The sequence below is a fragment of the Gymnoscopelus microlampas genome, assembly GCF_963454915.1.
Source record: "Gymnoscopelus microlampas genome assembly, chromosome: 4".
Taxonomy (NCBI): Eukaryota; Metazoa; Chordata; class Actinopteri; order Myctophiformes; family Myctophidae; genus Gymnoscopelus; species Gymnoscopelus microlampas.
The window spans coordinates 8,284,547-8,301,944 of NC_139941.1; the positions used below are offsets into that span (position 1 = coordinate 8,284,547).

Sequence of the window (17,398 nt, forward strand, 5' to 3'; positions counted from 1 at the left end):
TCTGAAATTCCTTTGGCAATCTTTTGAAATGTCGAAAAAAGGAAATATTTAATCGTCCCCATTATATTTATTCATACGTTTATTTGGACGGGGGACAGCGCATAATTAATGAACACCACACATAAAATGCGGTGTAAATACGCCGGATTTAGCCAAGAATGCTAATTTCCATCCGTATAGTCGCCCATGGCCCCCGACCCAGTGCTGTAATAGCCACGTCAATAGAACATTACGCGGCTGGCTAATTCACACGCGGGGGGGGGGGCTGGACCGCTGGCCTGAGATGAAGCGTAACAGCTGAGCGAAACATCCCGTAATGCTCATATCTACTTTGTCCTTGGTTAACCCGTTAGGCCCGGGAACGCACCTGTGTGTCATTTTTAGATTTCTTTGGCTTTTAAAAAACAGCAGATATACAAGCTCATAGCGCGGCACAGAGTGCCGCGCTATGAGCTTGTAGATCTGCTGTTTTTTTTTTTTTTTTTTTTTTATCGGGAAATGTGTGCAAATCTTTGAACGTATATGTTTTTTTCAAAGCGAACATTTGTAACTCAAATCTTTGCTTCTGGGGGATTCCACAAATGTCTTCTAAATCCTAACCGTTTTTAAAAAAAATAAAATATAGTTGCTATTCACCTGTTTCCTAGGCTGTGTGTTTTCCACTTCCTGTCGATTTTCATTGGATATCATTGGTCATCTGACCAGTTTCATTGGATTTCATTGGATCAAATCGACAGGAAGTGGAAAACACACAGCCTAGGAAACGGGTGAATATATATCAGTGGTTCTCAAACTTTTTCACGTCAAAGATTTGCACACATTTTCACGATGAAAAAATAAAGCTTGTAGATCTGCTATTTTTGAATAGCCCAAAAAAAACACAAAAAAAACCACACACACAGATGCGTTCCCGGTCTTAATGGGTTAAATTGGGAACGTTCCACCCATGAAATAATGTGTCCCCGTGTCACCTCGCCGCACCGGGGCCAAATCACTCCCAATTTTCGCCCTGTGACAGTTCATTACAATAATTGGCCACTTTCCCAATACTAGCATGGCGTGTCCCCTTGTCACTGCCGGGACGGAGGGCCCGCATTTGAATAATGACTGACTTTGTGAGGCCCTTTAGCGCTACCTGCGCCAATACCACATACACACACACACACTACCAACACCGCACACACGCTACTATCACCGCACACCACATTATCCACACATCACATGCACACTATCATCACCACAAACACACAGGGAATGTAGTTTGAGATCAACTGTGAACATCAGGGTCAGATGTTGCTCTCTCTCTCTCTCTCTCTCTCTCTCTCTCTCTCTCTCTCTCTCTCTCTCTCTCTCTCTCTCTCTCTCTCTCTCTCTCTCTCTCTCTCTCTCTCTCTCTCTCTCTCTCTCTCTCTCTCTCTCTCTCTCTCTCTCTCTCTCTCTCTCTCTCTCTCTCTCTCTCTCTCTCTCTCTCTCTCTCTCTCTCTCCTATATATATGTGGGAGCTCTACCGGGCATAAAAGGGATATGGTGATTTGAGGATTCATCGATAGTTCTGGACAACCCGCTGATCCAATTGACTTCCCACTCGGCGGATCGCTCCCTCGGGTCCCTCTGCGATACGCACGTCCAGTTTGAAGTCGATCGGTCAGAGGGTTCTCGAGATATGTGGGACGGACTCACTCAGTCACTCAGTCAGTCACTCATCCATTTATAAATGGATAAGAGAAGATTATTTTCTCCTGAATGCATCGACATGCATCGGGGGGTCAGCATGATTCTCGGCAGTGGTGCAAAGTAACTAAGTACATGTACTCAAGTAATGTACTTAAGTACAATTTTGAGGTATTTGTACTTTACTTGAGTATTTCCAATTTCCAAGTATTTTACTTCTACTCCACCACATCTCAAAGGCAAATGTTGTACTTTTTTTTTTTTACTTCAGAACATTTTTTTGAATAGCCAAAGCTAAGTGGTTAAAATTATTGTGACGCTATGTTAACTCACCCCCTGATACCCCCCCCCCCCCCCCCCCCCAAGGACCACTGGTGGTCCACGGACCACTGGTTGAGAACCACTTAAGTAGGGCATTCATTTATGAAAAAAATAAAAATAAAAGTTTGAAATAATCAAGATACAAGGTTTCCGCCCGACAACAACGATAATGGACACTAAGCCACACTCTGCTGTCATCGCAGGAAACCCTCATTGGTGTACCCTATCATTTAATTGCAGGAATTATGCATACGCTACAATTTGTTTATTAACGTTTTCTGATACAGAATCCCCTCTCTCTCTCTCTCTCTCTCTCTCTCTGTCTCTCTCCCCCACTCTCTCTGTCCAATAACAACGGCCCCTTGATTAATGCGTATTCAGACCATATCAAATCATTTTCTCTGCACCCCAGAGGGGGCTTAACTCTTTAAGACCCGGGAAAGCGTCATTTTGTGTCATTGTAAGATTTATTTGGCTATATCAAAAAATAGCAGATATACAGCTCGTAGCGCGGCACTCGGTGCCGCGCTACGATTAAAATGTCCGCTTAAAAAAATAATATTTGCACTTAATGTTTTATAGCAGATCTACAAGCTTGATCTACAAGCTCGTAGCGCGGCACTCGGTGCCGCGCTATGAGCTTGTAGATCTGCTATTTTTGAATAGCCAAAAAGAAATAAAAAAATGACACAGATGCGTTCCCGGATTGAATGGATTAATATGAGCCCAGACAATAACTGAATTATGGCATTCATGCAAACCAATTGCTCATTCAACAATCCAACAGCCTCCTAATGTAATGAAGTCAGTCGAGTCAGAGATAAGCCCGGGATACGGCCACTCACTCAGCGTCCTCCTCGCATATTTTATGTTCATGCCGACAACGCCACGGCATAATCCAAATGGGGTGAAATGGCTTTGTTTAACCTTAAAGATGGGAAAGACTCCAGAACAGCCATCAACCCCAGCAGACACTATCGTTGAGTCTGTAGAGACCATCGTGTTACCTTCCAGTCGATCCCGCTCTTTGGCCATCTAATATCTTAGACTCTGATAATAATACAAATAAAAAATAAAAAAATATAATAATAATATATGATATAATAAATATAGCTGCAAGCAGCAATATGAGGGCCAAGGAATTCGATAAGCAAGATGCAAAACGCAATATGCAATATGCGCAATAAGCCATAGAAACAGAATAGATTGAACTTGAGAGAAAGCAGCCCGTGCAATTAACAGATGAGCATTCTAAACAGCCGAGCAGAGTGCTGAGGGATTGTATATATTAAAATGTATGTCTTTATTATGTTCCTTGTAATGGGTTCATGAGCTATGCCTGTTTTTTTTTTTTCATTTCTCAATTGATTGCTATGGTGCCACCCTTTATGCCGTTTGGCATTGTCCTCCTACCATAATATTGCAGAGTTTCGTAAAAAAAAAAAAGAATGCACGGTTAGGCCAGAACTGCTAAAAACGGCGGAGGAATAAAATCTACAACAAAAAAGAAAACGTGCCTGGCCCCCTAATAATAATGATAATAATAATTGTCTGTATTGTCTCAGGGATATTCATATTCACAGTCTGTCCGACAAAAATGCAGAAAAACATAACCATAAAGCACAACACAATATAGCACACATCAACATAACACCAAGACAATACATGAAGTCCCCAGTATACACAGAACCATCATATTAGCGAGGGAGTTTGTTTAGTGCAGAAATAGCTGACGGGATAAAACTCCTATTAAAACAAACTTTTTGCCATTTCAACGGTCTGCACCTTGGTCCAGATGGCATGAGTCTGAAGTGACAATGGAGGGGACGATCAGTGTCATTGTCTCCCAGGCCGAAGGGCATGGCGAGAGAGTATGTTTTCGCCCCTGTCCGTCCGTCCGTCCGTGTGTCTGTGTGTGTGTGTGTCCGTCCTGTCTGTGTGTTAGCAGCTAATCTCCGGCACCAGCACAAGTTTTTCACATGGGCCTGTTATAGCGCCACCAGGAGGCCGATTTGTGCAAAACCCATTTTTTGATTTGCTATTGTGAGCGCTAAACGTGTGATGGCTTTATTGTTCATATCAGAAAGTGCGGGTGTGGGAAGTCTGATCACCTAAGAGGCAATACGGCTAATACTGAAAGTTTTTTTTTTAATACATGTATAGTGGTGTAAAGTAACTAAGTACTTTTATGTTCAATTTGTAGGTATTTTTTACTTTAATGGAGTATTTCCAATTGTACACATTTTACGGGTCCATTTGGTTCCATTTGCACACTGATACTGATACTGGTGCCGCAATAGTTCAAATGGGGGTAAAACCGTTTTGTTTAACCATAGTGGGAAAGACTCCAGCAGTTCTGAATTAGATGCAGGCGGTTAAGTACAGGTTACCATCTGTCTGCCTGTCTCTCCTCTCCGCCTGTCTGTCTGTCTGTCTGTCTGTCTGCCTGTCTCCCCTCTCCACCGAGTCTCTCACCAGGCAAGTTTTCACTACAATGCATTCAATCCCCTCTCCGTTAATTAGAGAGTCCTACCTGAGAGAGCTAATGGCCTTCTGTCTGTATTTTGGAGGCTAAAGCCTCGTTCAAACTTCTTCTGCAGCTGAACTACAGGGAGTGAAAATAGCAGATCTACAAGCTCACAACGTGTCGCGATGCGACACGTTGTGAGCTATCCTAATGTATAAGACAGGGCTAAAGTGGTTAATGTATGTTTTACAATGTAATGATGTATATCTGCAAAGTAACTAGGAAAGTTGGGAAGTAATTGTAGAGTAAACGTACTATATTTGCCTCTGAGATGTAGTGGAGTAGAAGTTAAAGTACTGAAAACTGCAAATACGTCAAATTGTGTAGCTACCTTGCCATGGTGCAACTCAAAAGGTGGACAAGAAATCTAAAATAATTGCTCCATCGATTAGAAATTGATAAATAAACAAAATATGCTCCTCCTTGACTTACATTGTACGGTAACAACAGCTGACTCAAAGTCACTCTTTTGGCACATAAATGAACGCAAACAAAGCTGATTCAGACAATATAGAACATCACCAGACCCAGTACGGTTTGTTTTTTCAATAAAAATGTCAACTTCCTGGTGATTTTACTATTTGAAGATCCGGATCCGCGAATCCAGTCCAGTTTTCTTCTTAATAAAAATAGCAAAATCAACAGGAAATTTACATTTTTATTTAAAAAAAAAAACAATACTGGGTTTGGTGATGTTCTATATTGTCTGAATCAACTTTGTTTAAGATCGTTCACATGCTAAAAGAGTGACTTTGAGAGCTGTTTCACCGTACAATGTAAGTCAATGAGTAGTATATTTAGTAATTAATTTTGATTTCTTGTCCACCTTTGGAGTTACATCATGGCAAGGTAACTACACTACCCAAACCTCTACCAAAGTGGTCTTGTCCTTTAAGTACAGTACTTGAGTAAATGTACTTAGTTACTTTACACCACTGATATAAGGTATAAGGTACCAACAGCTGCTATACTTCAGAAGTCCTACGTTTACATCCAGTCTGCTCTGTTGTTGTCGTCGGATAAACAGACCCACCTTCAACACCCTGACATTCGATACGGGGAACCTGTGAGTTATTGTCATTGTCATATCCAGACACAAAAACAAAAAAGAAATCACGACAAGTGTCTCTTCCGTTCTCCGCGGACGCCTCTTTGAAGCGGCAGAGAACGGCGCCTGCATACACAGATTGTTTTCTTGCACACACACACAAAAAATAAACTCTTGCTTTTTTTGAAATGTATAGAAATAGTCTGGGTTCGGAGCTGCTCCTCGCTGTTTGGCAAGAAGTGTCATTTATAACAAATAACTCAGGGCTGTTAACAAGCTTGGAAATGTCCACAAATACAACATTATGGGATGTTTCTGTGAAAAGAATATACAATGCGCTGAAAGGCCGAGTGCTATTCTTCATGAGTGTGTTATATGCATATCGTCACTGTCGAGGGGAAACCTTGCATGTCCATAACTGTTCCCCTTTTTATTATTATTTTAAAAACATGAAGAAACAGAGAAAATAGCCGATCTACAAGCTGGGAACGCTTAGCATCGCAATACATTATCAGCGTGTAGATATGCTATTTTCAGTATTTCTGTACGACACTTGAATGTTGAACTAGGGCATTCATTTATGAAAAAAAGAAATATGGAGATATAAGGTTTCTGCCCGACAGCTTCTTGATGTTCTTATCGTTTCATGTGCGCAGTACTTTAGTTTCTTGCACGTGCAGTGAACAAGTAGCTACTATGGTTGTCTTTGCATTTCTTCTCATCTCTGTATAAAGAATATGAACGACATGTTGTAGTACAGTGAGCATCCACCCCCACATGTCTCTCCAATCACTAATTATATAGATAGATACGATAGATAGATACGATAGATAGATAGATACGATAGATAGATAGATACGATAGATACGATAGATAGATACGATAGATACGATAGATAGATAGATAGATAGATAGATAGATACGATAGATACGATAGATAGATACGATAGATACGATAGATAGATACGATAGATACGATAGAACGATAGAACGATAGATAGAACGATAGAACGATAGATAGATAGAACGATAGATAGATAGATAGATACGATAGATACGATAGATACGATAGATACGATAGAACGATAGATAGAACGATAGATAGAACGATAGATAGATAGATAGATAGATAGATAGATACGATAGATACGATAGATACGATAGATACGATAGAACGATAGATAGAACGATAGATAGATAGATAGATAGATAGATAGATAGATAGATAGATAGATAGATACGACAGACAGACAGACAGACAGACAGACAGACAGACAGACAGACAGACAGACAGACAGACAGACAGACAGATCCTGGAATACCATACATTGGTATTCATACAGTAGAGAGACTGGTGTTCCCATAGAGACGGTATAGACAACATAGAGACTCACTGTGTTGACAGTGAACGCCACTGAATCCAGGAGGACATTTGCAGACGTAGCCGATGAAGGTGTCTCCCCTGTAGGTCTCACTGATCTCACACGCTCCTCTGTTGTGACACGGGTTCGGGTGACACGGACCTGTGTGACACACAAACACAACCAACCGTCAAAGACACATCGGACCAACGCAAGCAATAATGATTGATCGATTGATGGTGTTCCCTCTATAGCAGGGGTCTTCAACGTTTTCAGACCAAGGACCCCCTAGCTGAGAGAGAGATAAAGCAGGGACCCCCTCTATATTGTATAAAATGTGTTTCAGATAATTTTTTGCTGCTCTTTTTTCCCTCTACACCTATAACTCTTTGCCAAAAATAGCCGATCTACAAGCTCACAACGCCTCGCAGCGCGAGGCGTTGTGAGCTTGTAGATCTGCTATTTTTGGCTAAAGTTCTACTCAGAAAAGGGATGCTAGGGTTCAAGTGGTTAATGTAAAAAACGAAATCATATCACACAAAGATTTGGCGGACCCCCTGTAGTAACCCTGAGGACCCCCTAGGGGTCCCGGACCTCTGCTCTATAGGATGCCAAAATTCCCTTTTGCAGTTCAAGAGCCAGCACTATCATCATACATGCAGTAGACAAGAGAGAAACAAACAGACAGACAGACAGACAGACAGACAGACAAGTGGTGGAAAAAGTTCTCAAATGTTTTACTAAAGTAAAAGAAGTATCAATACTGCACTGTAGTAATACCCTGTTAGAAGTAAAAAATCCGGAATTCAAAAGGAACTTGAGTAAAAGTACAAAAGTAGTGGTATCAAAATGCACTTAAGAGGAAAAGTACTCATTATGCTGAATGTTCCATTTCAAGTTTTCAAATGAATACAAATCTGCAAATCTACAAGCTCACAATGTGTCGCATTGTGAGCTTGTAGATCTGCTATTTTCAAATGGCCGAAATCGAGGGCTGAAGTGGTTAATGTATGCTTTGTAAAAATAATCAAAATCTAAATAGTAGGCCTAACTAAAGTTTTCAAATAATTGTAGTGGAGTAAAAGTACAATATTTCGATCCGAGATGTAGTGGAGTAGAAGTAAAAATATTGGAAAGTGGAAATACTCAAAAAAAAGTACAAATACCTCAGAATTGTACAGTACAGTACTTAAGTAAATGTACTCAGTTACTTTCCACCACTGAGAGCGAGAGAGAGCTAGAGAGAGAGAGGTCACACTTTTCTGCTGTCAAACAGCAAAGCAAAGTTTATTTTGCATAGCACATTTCATAGGCAAAGGTCATTCAAAGCCAATTCAAATGGCTCCATACATAATTAACTGATTGCACCTGTCAACCGGGCTGTGCTTTTATTTGCAACATGAATCCCATTCATATCTTGCGGAGAAATAATGACATAATTTGCATTCAATTCATAATGCGTCGACTGTCATAAAAAAATGTGATGTGGTTGAGATACGCCTTTTCAAGCTAAATCCACAGAGCAGCATGCAGTTTAACTGTCAGGCTGAAACCTGTATCTCCATAATTCAACGTTTTATTGTTTTTCTTCTGTCAGGCTGAATCCTTGTATTTCCATGAAACGTTTTATTTTTGTGTGTTTTATTTTTGTAATGCCCTGATTCGTTGCATGCCAATGCCACACAAAAGTAGTGAATGTAGCCAATCTACAAGCTCACATGTTTGTGACGAGATTGGCTTGTAGACTGGCTATTTTTTAACATTTCTGAAACCTTTTGAAAGCGAAGGTGGTTAAGTGTGCGTGTTGGTTAGAGCTTGTGACTAAATATTAATTACATTGGACCCATTGGAACACGGATGAAAAACATCTGACAGAGACAATATGTTGAGATTGCATCTCTGTCAATTTAGATTTCTTTGGCTATTCAAAAATAGCAGATCTACAAGCTCATAGCGCGGCACTGGGTGCGCTATTTTTGTTTTCCAATCAAAAATGCATATTGCTATATCAGTGGATCACAAACGTTTTCATGTCAAGGACCACCCAAAATTATATGCATGTTTCCGTGGACCCCCATCTCAAAATATGTTGTTCCAGGGACCCCCATGAAGCAAAGATTTGAGTTCGAAAACATTCGCTTTAAAATATATATATATATATTCAAAGATTTGCAGACATTTTCAAGATTTTTCAAAAAATAATTGCAGATTTATAAGCTCATAGCTATGAGCTTGTAGATCTGCTATTTTTGGATAGCCAAAGTAGCTCAAATCTAGAATGACACATATGCGTTCCTGGATTGAATGCGTTCATTTCCTGAAAAGTAACAGTGTTCAGTGCTGGCCACTGATGGCAACTAAAAAAAAAAGAATAAGAAAAAGGAAAAGGAGAAAAAAAAACAGTGAAAAGAAAATGTAATAAAGAATATTCTATTCAGGAAGGTTATTGCAATTAACCTTCTTAAATTGGCTTTGAGTTGGGGTAATTAGATTTTGATTGAGAATAACTTTTTGCCAAAACAGAAGATAGGCCTATACTGCGTTGTTTTATTTTTATATAACAGTACAGCATTTTTTTTCCATTGTCCTTCCCACCTTTAAACATTGTCTAAGCTACTGTACAAGTACATGCAGTACTTTGTTTTTAAATCACTGTGGTTCTCAAACATTTTTATGTCAAGGACAGTGGAAGTGGACAGGAAAAGTACTCACGTTTGATACCGCAACGTAGAAATACTCTGTTAAAAGTAAAAGGCCCGTGTTCAAAATGTTACTTGAGTAAAGTATTGGCATCAAAATATACTTAAAGTACTAAAAGTAAAAGTGCTAAAATGTTTGAAAATAGCCTATATATAAAACAGGGCTCAAGTGGTTAATGTATTAACTCATATCTGCAAAGTAACTAGTAAATAACGTTTTCAAATAATTGAAGTGGAGTAAAAGTACAAGAGTAATTTTGAGGTACAAAAGTACCTCAAAATTGTACTTAAGTACAGTACTAGAGAAAATGTACTTAGTTACTTTACACCACTGGTCAATGAACTTATTATTCAACATGTTTCTTTTATACAATACATTCTAAAATAGCAGCTCTACTAGCTCACAACAAGTCACATTGCAACCTATTGTGAGCTTGTAGATGTAGATCAGCATTTTTTTTTTAAATATAGTCAAAGTATAAAATAGGATTAAAGTGGTTGAACACATTTTGATGACATATTAACCCATTCAATTCGGGAACGCATCTGTGTCATTTTAGATTTCTTTGGCTATTGTGCCGCGCTATGAGCTTGTAGATCTGCTGTTTATTTTTTTTATCGTGAAGATTCTTGCAAATCTTTGAATATATATGTTTTAAACATTTGTAAAATATGTTGTTCAAGGGACCCAGAGAAGCAAAGATTCGAGTTACAAATCTTTGCTCAAAACTATATTCAAAGATTGGCACTCATTTTCACTTTTTTTTTTGGTCAAAAATAGTAGATCTACAAGCTCATAGCGCGGCACCGCGCCGCCGCTATGAGCTTGAATGATGAACGATGTCCAAAGGTTTCATGGACACCATTCATCACGTTCACTTTGGCTTGGTTCCAGGCTTAAAGGTCTTCATATCGTAGCTGTCCGACAAGACACATTTCAACTGATTTACGTTTTCTCAAAATGGGGTCGGGGGACCCCCGATGGATCCTCGAGGAGATTCCAGCTAAATGAGTTAACCCATTCAACCCGGGAACGCATCTCTGTCATTTTAAGAGTTCTTTGGCTATGTAAAAATAGCAGCTCTACAAGCTAAGCTAGAACTATAATTGGAAAACGCAAAACAAATACAAAGGGTACAAGACTGTGTACATATTTTATGAGTGAAAAAACTACATATCCCATAATCCTTTGTGCATACATTTTCCATGCTTATAAAACTAATGTTTTACGAACATATTTGGAAAATAAAATAAGTGGCGCTGATCGGTACAGCGGTTTGCACGATTAGCTCTGGACAAATACACGCACGCACGCCCGCATGCACACACACACACACACACACACACACACACACACACACACACACACACACACACACACACACACACACACACACACACACACACACACACACACACACACACACACACACACGGTCTCCCCCCTTTTCTGCTCCCTGCACTGAAAACACTGCATGTTGGCTAACAGGGCATCCCGTAACGTCAAGGACTGAGACAATCTTACAACCCCCCCACTCACTAATTAGTTCAGATAACAATGCTGTCCGAGCCTTCCCCTAAAACAGTGGCTTTCAACCCTTATCATATCAAGATCCATTATTTATTAGGTATTTGAGCCACGGACCACCGTTTGATGAGATTAGACTCTCAGAACCCAAAACTTACAATATTTTGTTATTCGTAATTCCATGCTGTATTGATGTTGGTACCAATAGGACAGATAACAGGCAAACGTTGATCAAAATAACAATTATTCTACATTCTCTAATTGTGTAGACTTCTTGTCAATTAAGTAATGCAGATATTTAACAATAATTTAAAGACGGGGTGCCGTGATTTTCAATGATTCTCCCCCCCCCCCCCCCCCCAAAACATAATCATCAGGTATTATGGTTATACTAGGAGGAAGATTTTTTTTCATAAAAGGGTACAGAAAGTGTTAAAATTTTTTATGTGGGCACGCCTCCAGTTCATTAAGTATACCTGGTTCTCACCTTAGCACCTCCTCCACCACCTTAGCACCACCCACCTGTCCTAGTCCCTCCTCATGCCCACACCTGTTGTGTTATGATAATGAGGGGGAGGGTATATTTTTACTGTGTCATCAAAGTGCTGTTTTTCTATTGGCACGTTTGACCCTCAAGGTTTCAGCCTCCAGGTAGAAACTCAAAATAGTCAGAGAAGACATAAAACACCATAAAACCACCACCAGGGGGCTTAATGAAGTTCTATCAACCTCATAGACACATGAAAAACAGAAAAAGTGCAAAACCATGGCACCACCTCTTCGTAACATGAAACCAAATGGACCTAAAAAAAGAGTTAAAGATCTATAAGGGTCCATTTGGTTCCCAACTCATCATCATTTAGCTGGGGACCACCTGGGACCCCCTCAAGGACCACTGGTGGTCCCCGGACCACTGGTTGAGAACCACTGCCCTAAAACACCCAGGACAACGCTCCACACATTTCCAGACTCTTCTATGCTCCGCCCCTTGTTCACTTGCCGTGCATTTTGTTTCTTAAGAGTTTGTTTTTTTTCCCGCGACCACAAGTGAACGGAATGTAATTTAGATAGCATGTTGTTTAGACAAGATGCTATAGGTCCATTGTTTACCATGGCATCCTAGTTACTTTGAGGCACTGACTGCACTGTTTCTCCCTCTATTTACTCTCCCTCTAGTGACTATTTACTTTGCTGTTTATCGACCAGCGTTTGTGCTTACTCTGTCTCATTCTGATTGCACGCTTTGTAAGTCGCTCTGGATGAAAGCGTCTGCTAAGCGCCTGTATTGTATTATCGAGTGCTGAGACAAGATGGCCGCCGAAACATTGGAAATAACAGAACGTTTCCACGAAGACAGACGCCGGTCGACTTCACGTGTCGATCGAATATAATATTGTCTCATATTTGTGTTTGTGTGAATGAACAAAAATGATCACGATCAGCAAGCATTCATCGTCTTCATCCAACCTATAGGGCATTGGTTCTCAAAGTGGGGTCCGGGGACCCCCAGGGGTCCTTGGGGGGAGGGGGTACCAGGGGGTCCCCAGCAAAATCAGTTAATATACAGTAGCGTCACAATCAATGTAACCACTTTAACCATATTTTTTTACTTTGGCTATTCAAAAATAGCAGATCTACATAGCTCATAGTCCCTGACACAAAATATTTTTTGAGATGGGGGGTCCGCAGCCAAATACATATCATTTTGGGGGGGTCCTTGACATGGAAAAGTTTGGGAACCACTGAGGGCACAACAAGCATGGTATATTTACAGTCTAGTAGTAGAAATGTTTTTTTTTATTATATTAGTCTGAAACATTAGATATTGTCTCTGTCAGCTGTTGCTTTTCGGGATTCACGTGCCGTGTTTCGAGCGTGTGGATCCGTTACTTTTGATGCTTTTGTGCGACGCTGTAGTATGATCCAGTAGGGGGGCGTTAATTTACGGAAAAACACAAACAGTTCCATTAAGACCGGGAACACATCTGTGTCATTTGAAGACGTTTTTGGCTATTCAAAAATTGCAGATATACAAGGTCATAGCGCGGCACAGAGTGCCGCGCTATGACCTTGATGCATTGACCTTGATGCACACACAGATGCATTCCCGGCGGGAATTGAACGGGTTAAAGTACGGAGATAAGAGGTTTCCTGCCCGACAATAGCAACAATATTTCCCCCCCTCAGCTGTTCGGCCTTAATTGTATTTCTTTCTATCTTTCTATCTTTGCCAAATGAGTGTTTTTTTTTCACGTTAGACCTTCTGACACATTGGTTGATGTTTTTTTTTTCCCAGGGTTAGGTATGCTGGGAATTTACTAGGAGCGCGCAGACAGACAGACAGACAGACAGACAGACAGACAGACAGACAGACAGACAGACAGTCAGACAGTCAGACGGCAAACTGTATTTCATATTCCAGTGCTGTCTCTGCCCCGAGGACCCTCTCCCCCCCCCCCCCCCCCCACCAAGGTCAGAGAGCATGGTCTGGTCTAAACACATCCCATGTCTGGCAGGAGCGCACACGCGCACACGCTCGCACGCACAGACGCGCACACGCGCACGTGAACACACACAAACAAATCACGGTCACGCCCCAGTCTAGGAGGAAACACAGACAGAAACACCGTTATTTGTCTCATCTTCCCATTCTCATCTCTGACAGGATACCGTCACTGTTGGCGTGGAAACCTTGCGTGCGCACGTGCGTGCGCGCGTGCGTGCGTGCGTGCGGGGCGTGCGTGCGTGTGTGCACAGTAGTATAGGCAGGCAGACAGGCAACAAGCCTATAGTATTTGTACTGTTTATTCCTGCATGCTATGTGCTCTCTGACACGATACAGGGCAAACGTATTGTCGCAGTCGAGTGGAAACCGTGTACGTCCAGAAACGTTTACTTTCCAGGAGACGCTAAACACAAAGAAAAAGAGCCTGTGTTCCCATGAATCCAAGGCAGTTATTATTTAGACACGAGCTTCTTGTTAATACTTTTCAATTGTTCAATATTATAAAACATATAACCAATTTCGCAAAATAAAGAAACAAATAATAATAACAAGCTCACAGCGCCTTGCACCGCGACTCGTCGTGAGCGTGTAGTTTGACTATTGTTGCTACATTGTATAGTATGATGAAGTATGGCATTAATTTACGAAGAAAAGAGAGAAACAAGTATAGAAATATGGAGATACAAGGTTTGGCCTGACGGCGCGTTTTACCGTTTCATCCCACATGCCTTCTCTCTAACACGATGTGGGCAAACATATGCTAAGCGTTCCAATGGAAATGAAAATCAAAAAGTGCTTATGTTGGTATATTATGCATACAGTGTATACATTACAAAGAGACAACTCCGCCGCCACAATGTTGACTCTCTTTGTGTGTCTAATTTGCATGAAATACTTATTCATAGCCACCCAAATACACTGTTGTTTGCTGCACACACAGAACAAAGAACTGAACTCCATTCATCACAGCAACGCTATTGTTTTGTTTTTTTTGCTTTTGTTTTTCTTTGCTTTTTTCTTTTGTTTTTAATATCCACTCATCGACATTGCGCTGCACGCCTCAGTGAATTCAGCTAGCACACGGGATGTAAACAGAGACTCAGACACAAAGAGCCAATCATAATACGAAAAAAAAACAACAACAACATATTCTTTAAGTTTAACCAATTAAGACCTGAGGCAATTCTTAAAAAATGTCTAAAAACAGTTTTTCGAAAAAAAGAAAGAAAAAAGAATCAAGATTTTTCAAAAAAAGCAGATCTACAAGCTCATAGCGCGGCACTCGGTGCCGCGCTATGAGCTTGTGTATCTGCTGTTTTTGAATAGCCTAAAGAAACCTAAAAGTGACACAGACGCGTTCCCGGTCTTAATGGGTTAAGAGAAGACAGAGAAAACGTATGTCAAAAAAATAAATAAAATAAAAAGCTGATGATTAATAACAGTTGGGAGGCATTTCTTTCTCTCCCAGCTCTGCTATTCGGTTGGAGAGTTAGAGGTCCTGTGACACGCTGTTTTCGAGTGGGGAGAAATATAATAACGTAGGCCCCTTCCAACGTCTTTCAAAAGAGAAAAATACACTGAGAAGGCATAGGGGGTTTGAATCCATCGCGGTGCATCCGGCTTTGCTGGGCGTCTATACAAACACAATTGACCCGTGTTCTCGGAGGAGGGAAGCCGGGGCGGGGCGGGTGATATCGGTCACCTACGGCAGTGATTCTCAAACTGTTTCACGTGAAGGACCCCCAAAACGATACATATTTTGCTGCGGACCCCCCCATCTCATATTTTGTGACAGTGACCGCCCCAGAAGCAAAGATTTGAGTTTAACGTGTTTGCTTTAAATAAACAAATATATTCAAAGATTTGAAAAAATAACACGATTTAAAAAAAAATAGCAGATCTACAAGCTCATAGCGTGGCGATCGGTGCCGCGCTATGAGCCCCAGCGCGCGCGTCTGATATCTGTTCTAGAGGGGCGGATTCAAAATTTCGGGTGAAAACAAGCGGTTAAAAACAATTGGTTCAGCGATATGTGCGCCCGCCCCCCGCCCCCGGGGAGCGACGCCCACTGCACTCTGGTTGGTTGGTGGAGAAATGAAAGGTTGACTCCCACTTCCTATTCTGCCAGAAATGTCTTGGAACGGCTTGGTCCCATGCAGGCTTTCTTTTTTGAGCAAAACACGAAGGCAAATAAAAGCCCGGAGATCGAGGCTATACTGCGGGGGCTAAACCTGCAGCATGGGGGGAGGGGGGGGGGGGGGGGGGGTAATGTGAATGGGTGTGTATGATGATGATGGTGGGGGGGGCGCATGTAAATGACAAAAGGCTTTGATGCAGGGGTTATTGGATTCATAACTCACTGCCTGCCAATAGCCCCTGCCTCATCTTTTAAACATCGAGGCTGGTGCCGACTTGCTGCAGAAGAGCGCTGTCAAAACCTCACCAGAATGAGTTTTTTTTTGGGGGGGTGGGGGCAGGCAAAAAAACTTTGGCGACCTCTCAAGGGGGGGGGGGGGGGGGGATCGTCGCTGTCGGGTGGGAACCTTGTATGTTCCGAAAGTGCATGCTTTTCAGAAAAAAAGAGAAAAGGAAAAATAGAACCTGCTTTCCAATGGATCCCATGGTAGTTATTATTTGGTCACATGCTCTTGTTGACCCATTAAGACCGGGAACGCATCTAGTGTAACCACTTAAACCATTATGTTATACTTTGGCTATTCAAAGATAGCAGATATACAAGCTTGTAGATGTGCTATTTTTGAAAAATCGTGAACATTCGCGCAAATCTTTGAGTAATGTGTCTTAAACTGAACATTTGGAAATATTTTGTTCCAGGGACCTCCGGAAGCAATGATTTGAGTTAAAAATGATGTTTAAAAACATACCTACATTGAAAGATTTGCACAAATTAAAACAAAAAAAAATCAAAAAGCAGATATACAAGCTCATTTAATAGCCAAAGAAATCAAAAAATGACAGATTCTTCACCTTAAAGGGTTAAACAGTGGATACTTAAACACTTTCACCTTCAAAACAATTCTGAAATAGCAAAAAGAGCCAAGCTCACAACGGGTCGCGATGTGAGCTTGCAGATTACTGTAGATTGTAGATATTTGTTTCTACTTTCAGATCGGCTATTTCCCCCACGTTTGCACGACGCATTTGCAAAAAACAAAAACACACAAAAAAAGGTGAAACGTGGAGATACAAGGTTTCTGCCCGACAGCCACAAACTATGAATGCAAACAGAGGGTGAGGGGAAGGGATATACTGTCAGAGACGGAGACGGAATCACAGCCCTGTTGTTTATGTGAGAGGCAGTGAACCGCACGAGTCAACAGGCACCATAGACGCGGTCAGGCTTTACAAGGGCTCTGGAATCTAAAGCAGGGGAGCGGGTGCAACAATGCCTTTAAGACGGACCGGTTCGATCCCCAGGGGCTTTGCCGGTCGATCGCGGAGCAATTAGAAAAACCCAGACGAAAACATCCAATTCAGATTGTCTGCAGTGGTGCGGAAAGTATTCAACGGCCGGTACTTGAGTCGAAGTATGGACAACTCTTGGTCAAATATTACTCAACTGCAAGTGAATGTTGCTCTGCCAAATGTCAGTGGGGGAAAAAGTTAATGTGTTACGTAAGTAGAAGTATCAATACTGCAATGAATTCAAAATTGACTTGAGTAAAAGTACAAAAGTATTGGTATCAAAATGCACTTAAAGTACCAAAAGTTAAAGT

At 41.2% G+C, this 17,398-nt stretch overlaps 1 protein-coding gene across 1 annotated transcript in view; it reads right to left on the reverse strand.

Annotated features, from left to right (window-relative positions):
- edil3a (EGF-like repeats and discoidin I-like domains 3a) overlaps positions 1–17,398 on the reverse strand; it is a 347,259-nt gene that overhangs the window by 237,852 nt on the left and 92,009 nt on the right. The window contains exon 3 of the mRNA XM_084055734.1: positions 6,962–7,090. Within this exon, the coding sequence (XP_083911860.1) occupies positions 6,962–7,090 (129 nt within the window). The remainder of the gene's footprint in view (positions 1–6,961; positions 7,091–17,398) is intronic.